The following is a 12,892-nucleotide window of genomic DNA, read 5'->3' as shown; positions in this document are numbered from 1 at the left end:
AAAACAAAGAAGGAAACTAATTTAGATATTGAACCGTTACAACAGAGAAGTGTGATTAAGTGACAATATTTTTGCAAACAAAATAACACAAATCATAGGTACTGGATAGATTATTATACAGCTGCTAATATTAAACACATTTAATGAAAGAAAATTAAGAAAACCATGATGGAAAATTTAAGATTCCTGAAAATTGCAAGAAGAATATCATAGTGAAATGCATAAATACTCTTATACAAAATGCTTTTACATTGCTTCATGGTAACAATTTGTCACACTAACTTGATTGATAAAACCAACAGCCTTGCCCCTCAGCCAGCAGGGATCCAATTGTTTCACATCAATTCCATCAATGGTAACTTTACCTCCTGTAGTGTCATAAAACCGTTCGAGTAGAACAGCAACTGTTGATTTGCCTGAGGGGAAAAAAAATCAACCCCATATATTATACCAGACTCCAACAGCATTAGAAAAATTGTTCCCTGTTTGGCAGTTTGTGTGTCTATTCTATTTGAGTCACATTGCTGCAGGTTTTACATAAGTTTTCTACAAATATAAATATCATTATGCTAAATTTTAAGTAATTTAAACAATTTTAAGTGTTATTTAAATTGTTGAAATGACTATAGCAAAATATAAACAAATTTTTGTTGTTTTTAATGTGTATCTCTTTTTTTATTCAGTCTTTTGATCATGGTGGAGTTAGACAGGAAATTCTTCTCACCGACTTGAAAATCAAATCAATTGAATATCTAAATAAGAAAAACAATTCAGATCTTTTTTACTAAGAAATGTTTTATGAAATGTAATATATTCATCCAAAATGCATTGTTATGGCACTTGGATTTTAACAACTTGACGCAGACGGGAAAGCAAATGCAGAATCACTCTTCACACAAACTAGTGACTTCTGTCCAAACAGATTTTATTTTCTCCTGTAATTCTTTCAAAATTGGAAATAGTTGTCTCTGGTTTTCATAAACTTTTGTCAAAAGGGCATTACAGAAGTGATAATCCAGTGGATTGCAGTCCAGAGAATTTGGCAGCCAACTTTCTTTGTTAGTGAAATGTCCTGGTAATTGACAATGCAGAAACTCGTGGCAAGTCCTAGAGGTCAATATTGAACAAAAATGAAATCATTTTAGGACAAAGATAAACCTTTTTGCAAGCAGGCAACAAGTCTTTCTGTAAATGTTCTGTGTAAAACAAAGCAAACGCTTTCGTTTTGTCAGCATCAAACGAAAAACGAAAAGTCCTCTGCAAATCCTTTAATGATACCATGAGTTTCTGTGAGAATAAACTGCCTGTGTGACGCAGCCTATCTAGAGAAATGTTTCTTTTTGAAACACTTCTCATATGGGTATTTTATGGTGCAAAAGTATCTCCCACTTCAAGAGGTTGTAATCAACCAAAACTGTGAAATCAATTATGTAAAAAAAAATCATGCACTTTTAAAATCACTCAATTTTACATCATGTTCTTTATTGTGTAAAGTAATTAGAATTTACTCCTTTTAAATAAAATTTTGACAATAAGAATAGCAAATAAATTTTGAAATATATATATATATATATATATATATATATATATATATATATATATATATATATATATATATATATATATATATATATCAAAAGGTAAAAGAATAGTTGCAATATTAGGATAAAAACTTGCATGAAGTAATATAAAAAGCAGTGATGCTTTCACTTTCTTTTGCTAATAACTGACTTGAAACCAGCAATCATTGTGTAACTTCATTCTTTTTTTTTAATTGTACCCAAAAAGGAGATCATATTTTTCATGTTCTGATTTCAAGAAGCATATATCGTATATATCATATCATGTAAAGGGTTATTTAAGTCATATAATTTTTTAATACCAATGATGCAATATTCAACCAATAAATGCCATAAGTTAGGGTATGTGACATATTAGCTTAGAGAAGAAGGGTATGAATGTCATTTTACAGCTTTGTCTTGCTACTCAAAACGCATTATTCCTTAATCCTTTATGTGCCAATTTAAGAGGGAACCAAATATTTCCAAAAACTGATAGATATCCCTTCTATAAGTACATTTTTATCATAATCATGTAAATTTTCACTTATTTGCTGATGTTGGACTAATTTCAAATCAAATTGCACAATTCTATACTGATTAACAAGCCTGTGATATATTTTGTGGGAAAAAAAAGCTTTAGACAAAAAGCAATATAAAAATAACATAAAGCCTTTTTATGATCATCCACCTGAACAATAAATAAATGATTTAACAAAATCATATAACAAGAATGCGTATAATTATTCAATCAAAAATCATTCACTTACCCCCTCCTGACAGACCCACTAAGGCTACCATTTTACCTCCAGGCACCTTCAGATTGAAATCTGTCAAAACTTCCTACCAAATTCAAACAAAAAGAAAAACAAGTCATACATCATTCATTAAAAGAAAAAGAAAAAAGGCCAAACAAATATCAGTGTATCTGAATCATACTTAATTGAACTATTTCCATCGTACTGGAGACATTTAATGAGTCACAAGACTTCTGCAAAACAATAACCAAACATGTTTTTTTTTTGTTATTGTTGACAGTTTAGCCAGAAAACATCAAATATAAACAGATTAAATCATTACCAGACCTTTTACAAATTCTTATACTGATGACTTTTACCTTATTTATTTTGGAACTCTGTGGTAATAATGGGACTACACTGATCACTTGAACAATGGCACTAAGTTCACTTTTTAAATACAGCATCATTGATAAAGTCAGTACCGTACCCCATCTTAATACAAAGGAAAGCGATGTTTAAAATACTCATTGGCAATGATAGCAAACTTGGTCTCAATGTTGTTTTATGTTCTCGGTATTCTACTTTACAAATGTATTACCTTCCACTTTAGCATGAATGAGTATTTGAATGAAGGCAGTGATGGACATTGTTATAAGTGTGCTTTAGGGATAACTATATATGCAATAATCTTTATTTTTGGATTACTTGCGGAATAAAAAGTTTATATAGAACAATATCCACTAATGTGCTCAAAGTGTTTTATAGAGGGTCCCTGGCCAATAGCAATACTTAACTAATCCACTGTCTACCCAGCATTGATTGGGTAGCTGGGTCTGGTGGAAAATGCTTTGCGTTAGACTTGTAGGGGTAGTAAGCAATAGTAATTGTCCCTTTCACACTATAGGAACCCAAATAAACTCCGGCTCCATGGCTCAGACGGACTACATTTTTTAAATTTTCGAGTTGACAGACTGTTTTATTTTATGCCTTTATATTATTTTTTACAATCATCCAAAACAGGACGTAAGCATAAAGATACTTTCTTTTTACTTACACTGACTTCACAGCAAAGTTAAATATGTTTTTACTAACATTGTGACAGGCTAAAGAAACCATTGTTTTACGAGAAGTTAAGACTAGAATCTCTCGTAGTTAGAGCCTCATCTTATAAAACTGAGGTCAGTGACCATTTATAAGGTTTGTGGAGTAGAGACAAAGCATGATATTTTCATGTATGGAAAGGTTTTCATTTATTTCAATAACATTATTATATTATTATGATTCACACCTGTTCCGGTCTTGTGGGATAGTGAAATTTGACATGTGAAAATTCAATGTCACCAAACATGGAATGGTATGGAATTGTTTGGCCTCCCTTCAAAGGAATCTCTGGGGTTGTATTGATATACTGAAATAAAATAGGGAAAATTGTATTATATTGTCTTTTTTATTTGCCTTATCCTTTTCCACGGCTCAGGGTTCTTATTGGTGGTGGGAGCATTGTGATATTTCTTTCTGAAATGAAATTAAGCAATGTTGAGCATAGTCAACAACTGGATGGGTAACAATGATAAAAAAAAAACAAACAATGACCTCTGAGTAGGGCTTTACAAACATTACCCAACTTGACAAAGGTGTAAATGAGAATCTGAGTACTCGTTTTACATCTGAGTATGGTGAGAGAATGTAAATAAAGATCCTCTCCAACGACTCAACTATGGACCATCCAGAGAAATCCCAAAGCATGTGTCATTCCACAAGCCAACATAGCGTAATATTTATTCCCATCTCTAAGGACACCTTCACAATCTGGACATCACTATCATTTCAACTAAAAAATAGTCGAGGCTACATACAAAGGAAATTATACGATTTCATACTCCTGAAAAATAATCAAATTATTTGATTATCATTTAGGTATAAGATAATTCGTTCAAGACATGAAAGACACATAAAAAATTTATGATCCAACCATGCAATAAAGACTATACATTAAAAGATTGATCCACCTATTAAGAAAATAGACATTATTTTTTAATCATTTTTAATCATTATCTTTATATAATTTTTAGTTGTTGTTTGTTTTTAAGGGTTTTACGGCGCTTGCAACACATTAAGGTCATATCAGCGCCAGTGAAAAGAAAGAAAATGGGATTGTAAAAAGTTCTAGAATTACAATTAAAGCACACAAGAAAAGGTAAGACAAAGGGGACTTGGTTCAAATAGGAAACAAATGTAGAATCCAAGAGCACATTATCAAAGTGCTTAGTTTGAGATCACCTAAAAGTCTCATCCAGACACTAGCACAGGTCCCAACTAAGAGGAATACACTCAAATGTTTACAAATCATATAATATAATATGTAAACTAAACATAATACAATGCATAACAAAGAGGTGATTTACAAGGAAAAAAATATCATCTCCCAAAACTATAACTATACATTCGACTGTTTCCCTCTCAGCCAAGGACTCCGACCAAAGTCAGGACAAAACCAAGCAATCTCATTCCAAGAGAAAGACAGAAAGCAATTGAAAAACATAAGAGGGGATAGAAGACATAGCAAGTACCTCGCTGCCCGCTATGGGAGGTAGGAACCCCACCCAGGTTCTAGTTTTGTGTTTTTGTATAAAAGTGTATGCATATATGTATCTTTACCGACAATAAATAAATTATTCCATTCAATTCAATATAGCCTACATGACCACCTTCCTCTGAAAATTCGAAATGCATCTATTTAATTTAAAGGTTTAAAAATGCAAAAGTACCCAATTCAGAACAAATGTCCAAATAAGCCGAAATTCAAAATGCCATTAACTCATTGATTTATTTTTTTTTTAGCCATGCAAAACTTCTTTATACATCAATCATATTCTTACAAATAAAAAAAAGACAACCTGTCAAATCAACCAAATCAATAAGATTTTCATTTGCTTGTTTGTTTTGTCTTTTTTAAAATTTGTTTTTATTAATGACTTAGTTTATCTGAGTCTGTTGATAATTCAGAACAGCATGAAGACAAAAAGTGCCTTCTTCCACTTACCTCAAATACTCTGGCCCCAGCAGACACACCTCTCACAACATGCCCTAATAGAAGTGACAACTGTGCCATAGATCTGAATGGGATTATTCAACAAAGCGAATTAAACGCAAAACACACAATTGGTTAATACCAGCAGGAAGGGAAAAGAGAATTTGAAACTTAAATATAACCAATCATCTCAAAGTGGTATTATGTCGAAATGAACCTGAAACTTATCATTTAATGTTCAACTTAGCCTGTAACATTTGAGTTAAAATAACCATTGTCATTATGGCGAGTGAGTTTTCTATTTTAAATGTGACATTTAACTCCCCTAATCTGATTATTTTGACATTTAAGTTTTACATTCATGTCCATTCCAACATAACACCGTTTAGACATGCTGTCACAAATAGTTTCATGCTTAGTCTTAACTGTATACGTATACTTTTCAGCAAGATACATTCTTATTATTATTGATTTAAAACGGAGACCAATAAAAAACAGACCCAAAAAAAAAACAAAAAAAAAAACAAGTAAATCTGAACAAGGTGAATAGCACTACAAAATGAGCTATCAAGATGAAATTGAATTAAAACAGTTCCTTTCTTGTTTCTTTCGCATTCCTTTTCTCCTGGTCTCCATTAATATTCCAAATGGATCCAAAATAAATACTCATAAGATCACAACAACAATAATAACTGTTATCACCTTTCAATCATTTGCGTAGCCACTAAAAAGGAAATGAGATCACCAGCTTTCATCTCCCTGGTCGATATAAGCCAGCCACCAGCATAAAGGGAACCCAGCACAATTCCTATGAGGAAAACAAAAAGGTTCAGCTATGGATATAGAGTTTTGATCCCAATGGGAAGTTTTAGAGTTTCCTACTTTTAGTTTTAAGCTATTAAAAAAAAACAAAAAACTTTTTTGATTACTGAAATAGTTTTTATAAAGTCAAGTTTCTACATAAATCAGGCCAAATTTTTTACACTTCTGCACTATGCTTAGTCTGTCATAAGGTGCTAATTCACTTAATCATTTTACTACTATGATGAACTAATTTTATAAACAAGATCAAACCAAAAACCACTCAACATGATGGGAATTACAAATGCTAACCATTCAAGAATATATTGGAAGCTCCTTGAAATGCTCCAATGCCCACACCAAGTTGAATATTCTTCATTCTTGCTTCATTTACTTGTGAGTCATATATCCTGAAAGAAAAGAAAACCTTTTAACTTTTTAAAGGGAAGGCTGAATTTCTGCAAACAATAATTGTTTATTTTATTTTTATGAAAACCAAACTGTACTCACAAATAGCAGTAACAAGAACATAAATGCTTCATTAAAGTTAAAGCCTGTATTAAAATACAGTTACCGCTCTCTTGGTGAAAACATTGAGGAGATCTGATGTCAAGAATAAAATGACCACCCTTTCAAATACATTACGAAACATTTCACCAAGGAAAACAATTTCATGTTCACTTTTTTAACAATCACTACCACATATGAATATAATGGTCTTTGTGACTTGATGGATAAGCTAAACATTTACTCAATCTATACACCAGATTAGAGAAGCTATAAATGTAAGGCCCTGCATGATTAGAGATTTTTTCTTTTGTTATGAACTAGAGGTGGACTTCACTGAAAGCTTTAAGTTCTGTGAGCTATCTAATAGTAATAATATTGAAAATAATTATATTTTTAAAATTATAAAAAGAAGCGAAGAAGAAGAAGAAGAAAAAGAAGAAGAAGAAGAAGAAGAAGAAGAAGAAGAAGAAGAAGAAGAAGAAGAAGAAGAAGAAGAAGAAGAAGAAGAAGAAGAAGAAGAAGAAGAAGAAGAAGAAGAAGAAGAAGAAAAAGAAGAAGAAGAAGAAGAAGAAGAAGAAATAATAAATTATTATTATTGTTGATATAATAATGATAATAATAATAATAATAATAATAATAATAATAATAATAATAATAATAATAATAATAATAATAATAATAATAATAATAATAATAATAATAATAATAATAATAATAAATAATAATAATATATAATAATAATAATAATAATAATAATAATAATAATAATAATAATAATAATAATAATAATAATAATAATAATAATGATGATGAAGATGATAATAATAGAAACAACAATAACAACAACAACAACAAAAACAACAACAATAATATGTTTGTTTTTGTTTTTAAGGGTTTTAAGGCGCTTGCAACACATTTAGGTTATATCAGCGCCAGTAAAATGGAAGAAAATGGGATGGTAAAAAGTTCTAGAATTACAATTACAAGAAAATGTAAGACAAAGGGGAACTGGGAACAAATTGGGATCAGATGTAGATTCCAAGAGCATACCACCAATGTACTTAGTTTGAGATCACCTATAGTCTCATCCGGACATAAGAACAAAATCCAACAAAGAGGAATACACTCAAATGCTTACATTATACATTAAAAATAACAAATATAATAATATATAACAGAGAGATGATTTACAAGGAAAAAAATATAATCTCCCAATACAATAACCATGCATTTGACTGTTTCCCTCCCAGCCAGGACTCCAACCAGGGCCAGGAAAAAATAAAGTAATCTCATTCCAAGACAAAGACAGAAAGCATGTTGCAAAAAAGATATAAGGGGATAGAAGACGCAGTAAGTACCTCCCTGCCCGCTATGGGAGGTCAGATCCCCACCCAGACAACAATAATAATAATAATAATAATAATAATAATAATAATAATAATAATAATAATAATAATAATAATAATAATAATAATAATAATAATAATAAAAATAATAATTAGAAGAAGAAAAAAAAAAAAGAAGAAGAAGAAGAAGAAGAAGAAGAAGAAGAAGAAGAAGAAGAAGAAGAGGAAGAAGAAGAAGAGGAAGAAGAAGAAGAAGAAGAAGAAGAAGAAGAAGAAGAAGAAGAAGAAGAAGAAGAAGAAGAAGAAGAAGAAGAAGAAGAAGAAGAAGAAGAAGAAGAAGAAGAAGAAGAATATAATAATAGCAATCATGGTAATAATGATATCACAATAATGATTGTGAAAAATAAAGGGCCCCCCTAGATACAAAGCAGGTCCCGATAGCTCAGTTGGTAGAGCACTTGCTTCGCATGCAAAGGGATTGAGATCAATCCCAGGGGCAGTCAAGATTTTTTTCTGACCCAATGGCTCTGACGGCTTGGTACAAAGTTATATGGTTATTTCAGGTTTGTGATGCTGTGTGGTCTTGTGGTATGACACTCGCCTTCAGACCAGAAGGTCCAGGGTTAGATTCCCCATCTAAGTGGTGCATAGTTGAGTCCTTGGAAAAGGCTCTTTTCTCACATTCTCTCACTGTACTCAGGTGTAAAATGGGTACCTGACTGTTAACAGTGTTGTCTCTGTTGGAAAAAAAAATGTATTATCGCCTAACAGGACTCATCCTACATGTTAAGTGTTGCTGTTGGCTAGCACTTTGAGTATGTTTAGTGGATGTTGCGCTATATAATGCCCAAGATTTTTGGGGGTTTTTTATGTAAACAAGAGTAAAAAATTGACATAAATCTGCCTTTAGAATATTAAGAGTTGCTTTTTTTAGATAAATCTTAAAACATGCTTTTTATTTTACAAACATTTTGCTACTTTCACTCCATTTATATATTATTCATTTTCTGCACTTTGTGAATGTTTTTTTTGTTTTAATTCTTTGTTTTGTTTTGTTGCTTTATTTTATTAATTTATTTTGGAAGCTATCTATTAACTTATCAAAATAACAGAAAAATTATCATAAAATATTGTTCTCAATAAAACAAAGACAAACTCACTCTAACTCTTTGTCTTCCATGGCAAATGCACGCACAGTTCTCACATTACCGATAGCTTCATCTGCCACTGCAGTAGACTTTGAGATCTGCTCTTGGGCATCACGAGACAATTTTCGCAGCAATGCACCAAGAGTTGTACCCCCTACAATGACAAGTGGGATGACCCCCATCATGATCAAGGTCAGTTTTGGAGAAATCATGTAAAGTGACACGGTACAGCCAATGGTCTAAAGAAAATGGGAAATTAGAGAAAATTGATGAGAAAAAGATTCATATTCTTATGAATACTAAATGTCGTGAAAGATTGACTTCTTTGCCTTTTCTTTTAGCAATTTTTAGAGAAGAAGGAAGGGTAAGTAAATTTTATCTATTTATACATATTTGCATGTGCTGCAAACAAAGTTGTTGATAAGACAGATGATTGGACTCAAACCACTGTAATTACTATCATCAACGGTGGAAATAATAAAATAAATGGCAAAAAAAACAAGCAATCACATAACTTATCTATTTGTTGTATGCTTTGTAACCCAAGTCCTCTTATAAATCCACCAGTCCTCTTATAAATCAATGATTATGTTCATTAGCAATCAAGAATTAATCTACTTGGAGGATAGTCATAATTAACAGAACAAGGCATATCTGTCTGAACTTTGAATATAACTTTTTTCTTCAGTGATGGGGGCCATAAATTTTAAAACATTCAGCATTTGCCACATATGCAGCTAACTCTGGTTCAAATTCACTTACAGACAGAAGTTTTGATGCCCCCCGCCCCCCCACCCTATCCTACCAGCAGTTATTGGGTACATGGATTTAGTAGTTTAATAATATAGACCTCCTTATTCAAAGGGTAGCAAGCAACAATTTAAGCTAGAATAAACTCTGGTCCCACAATTTTTTAATACCTTCCTGCAAAAATGTAAAAATATCAGTTCATGACAGCTTTTCCTTCTTTGTTACCACTAAGCCACTCACATTCCAAAATTACAAATTCAGTTATAGTGGTTGCAACTTGAGCAATTTACCAAAAAGTTAACGTTATGATAATATAGCATTGAAAATGCATTTCAAGAGTTCCCTTATGTACATTGATATCTGTTTAAGTCTGGATCGACATTCTTTAAATCAAATACCTATCTATCAAGTGATAATGATCAAGAATGTTGTCAAATTTGCAAGAAGGTACCACCATGCACAGTGAAATAAAATAAGTTTTGTTTCTTTTTAATTACCTGTGTAATTGCTTTCAATCCCTGGGATATTGTTAACTTGAAAGAGCTCTTAAAGTCTTGAACATCGGACGTCAGTCTGAAAAATTAGGTCTGACAGTAAGCATTTGGAAATTGACTCGCATCCTATCCAAAGGCTAGTGTTCATTTATCACCTTAGAAATTGAGATAAAACCTTACCTAATGACCCTTATGAGAGACTATTATTGTAACTAAATGATAAATACTTTACCAGTCATGCAAATATGATGCTCTCTTTAAATATCAGATATTGGTGTTTTGAGGTCAGTATATTCCTCATCAAGTGGTAGCAGTTTCTAATGGTGTTAATACTGTGTTATGATCTATCCAGGATGCAAACTCATCACCGCAATCATGTATGGTCGCAAACCCACCCGGAAGCTTCATCACGACACAACACTGAACTAGATGCTTTGTGGTTTGGGCTCTTAACCACAATGGGTACATGTTGGACAGGTGGCAAGTCCCCACTGATGAAAGGAGTGTGCCATGAGGCAAGTTCTTTTCCGAAGTCAGTTCACTGCCATCCAATGTCTCCTCTTACTGGTGGAGAGCCTGGCAATTTCTCCCCCAGTTTTGAGGAGTCAATGTCCCAGCCCCCTCGAGGATTGAGTTCATCCAAACCGATTTCCATCATGTAAATGCAGTTATGTCCAAGGTCAGGGAAGCTACATACAAGGGTTGCCGGGACTTATTTCAGTGCGAAAAAGGGGCACCGTCCATTATGTTCTATTCTCTACAAATTTAGGCTTTTCACAAATGCAATATTTTCAGTTCACATAATGAGACTTAATATAGGACAAAGCCTGGGATCTTGAGGAAAAAATAAAAATCACATTTTGCAAATTAAAATTCACACATGAAACATATATAGTTCATTGGTTGGTGATATACATTAACAGTGGTTTATTCCTTAAGAAATGGTTCGAGAGAAGAGCAATTCAGATCCATTTTTATTAATCGACTAGACATATATCAAGGAAATCAGTGAATTTTTCATTGTAATCAATTATAAAATTACCTGTCAACTAGTTCACCAGTTTTGTGAGCATCAAAGAATTTCATATCCTGATGAAGAAGAGACTGGAAGAGAGACATCCGTAAATTTGCAGCCATATTTTCCCCAACAATAGAAAGTAAACTAACATATGAAAATGTTAGAAGTCCCTGAAAAGGTAATAAATAAATATGGGTTAAAATGTGAAAATAATTCAAAAGTTTGAGGTTTGCGATATGGTATTGAAGACTTTTGATGTATCAAGTACAAGAAAATTTATTTGTTTTCTTTCATCTAACGCTTTTTTATTTGTTAAAGTGTATTGATAAGCTGGATCTCATAAAATCTCCCCTTCCAAAAACCATGTTGGTGGTCAACTAGGGTAGGATAATGGCAGTCAAAATGATCCATAATGCCATGAAATAGAATATGCTTAAGGACCTTGCAAGTAACCAATGTTAGTGAAATGGGCCTATAATTTGAGGTCATTTCCTGTTTGCCTTTTTTATAAGTAGTCCTTCAGAGCCCATGGAGCCGGAGTTTATCCCAGTTTCTATAGCACGAAACAGTCAATAGCTAGCAGTGCTCGCTATACTTTATATAGGATGCTTCTCTATCACAAAGTACTTTTCACCAGATAAGACAGTCCCCGCTACCTAATCACTGCTGGGTGGACAGGAGGGTTGGGAAAAAATCTTGATTACATGTGAAGTAAGTGCTCTACCAAATGAGCTTTCAGGACCCCCTTGACTTTTTTGTAGATTGTAGAAATTCTAGCATGTTTCCAATCGAATGGAACTTGTCCTCTGTAAAGAGATTGCTAGAGTTGGATGCAAAGCTATAAAGTTGCCTCATTGGCCGTTACTTTCAGTCTTTGAGACACTTTAGAATAATTTTATAAGTAAAATAGCAAAAGACCCAAGACAGGATCCAAAGAAAAGCGATAAGGCCCATTCTAAAACAAAATCACAAAACTACAAGGGATTAGCAAGTCACAAACAAGAAAGGAGGCATTGCACAGATGGACAACACTCCCCCCTCCCCTTGGCTTAAGAGGTCCATGCCCAATTTCACCAACCAAAATATATTTCAACCCAGCACCAAATAATCAGTCATACCTGCAGTCCATAAATGAGGCTAAGTTTGATAGCCGGTTTATTGACTTCTGCAAAGAAGTTTGATACCTCAGATGTTAAATTTGAAGCATACTTCGACACTATGTTGGTTATCTCTCCTAATAAAACAGGAATCTGGATGTTCACTACTGCTGCACCTATAGCCGCCTGGTATAAAGTGGAAAACAAAAGAGAAAAAAAAAAAGAAAAAGAGTGTGAAACATGTATATAAAATATCATTGATAATAACCACAATGATGATGACGATGATGAAGATGATGATGATGATGATGGTGATGATGATGAAGAAGATAAGATGATGATGATGACGACAACGATAACGATGATATGATTACAAAAGCGACAATGATTATAATAAT

General features: G+C 32.6%; 1 protein-coding gene across 2 annotated transcripts in view; it reads right to left on the bottom strand.

The window, feature by feature from the left end:
- Nucleotides 1–12,892, bottom strand: part of LOC144978569 (mitochondrial potassium channel ATP-binding subunit-like) — a 32,279-nt gene that overhangs the window by 13,446 nt on the left and 5,941 nt on the right. For both annotated transcript variants that reach the window (XM_078924800.1, XM_078924802.1), the window contains exons 3-12: nucleotides 12,516–12,680; nucleotides 11,422–11,567; nucleotides 10,383–10,458; nucleotides 9,148–9,374; nucleotides 6,444–6,541; nucleotides 6,033–6,138; nucleotides 5,343–5,415; nucleotides 3,588–3,707; nucleotides 2,330–2,402; nucleotides 283–416 (exon numbers count right to left, since the gene is read on the bottom strand). In XM_078924800.1, the coding sequence (XP_078780926.1) occupies nucleotides 283–416; nucleotides 2,330–2,402; nucleotides 3,588–3,707; nucleotides 5,343–5,415; nucleotides 6,033–6,138; nucleotides 6,444–6,541; nucleotides 9,148–9,374; nucleotides 10,383–10,458; nucleotides 11,422–11,567; nucleotides 12,516–12,680 (1,218 nt within the window). The remainder of the gene's footprint in view (nucleotides 1–282; nucleotides 417–2,329; nucleotides 2,403–3,587; nucleotides 3,708–5,342; nucleotides 5,416–6,032; nucleotides 6,139–6,443; nucleotides 6,542–9,147; nucleotides 9,375–10,382; nucleotides 10,459–11,421; nucleotides 11,568–12,515; nucleotides 12,681–12,892) is intronic.

The sequence above is a fragment of the Berghia stephanieae genome, chromosome 8 (assembly GCF_034508935.2).
Source record: "Berghia stephanieae isolate SIO BIC M18660-M18661 chromosome 8, UCSD_Bste_1.3, whole genome shotgun sequence".
NCBI classification, from domain to species: Eukaryota; Metazoa; Mollusca; class Gastropoda; order Nudibranchia; family Aeolidiidae; genus Berghia; species Berghia stephanieae.
This window is presented reverse-complemented; position numbering and strand designations above follow the sequence as displayed.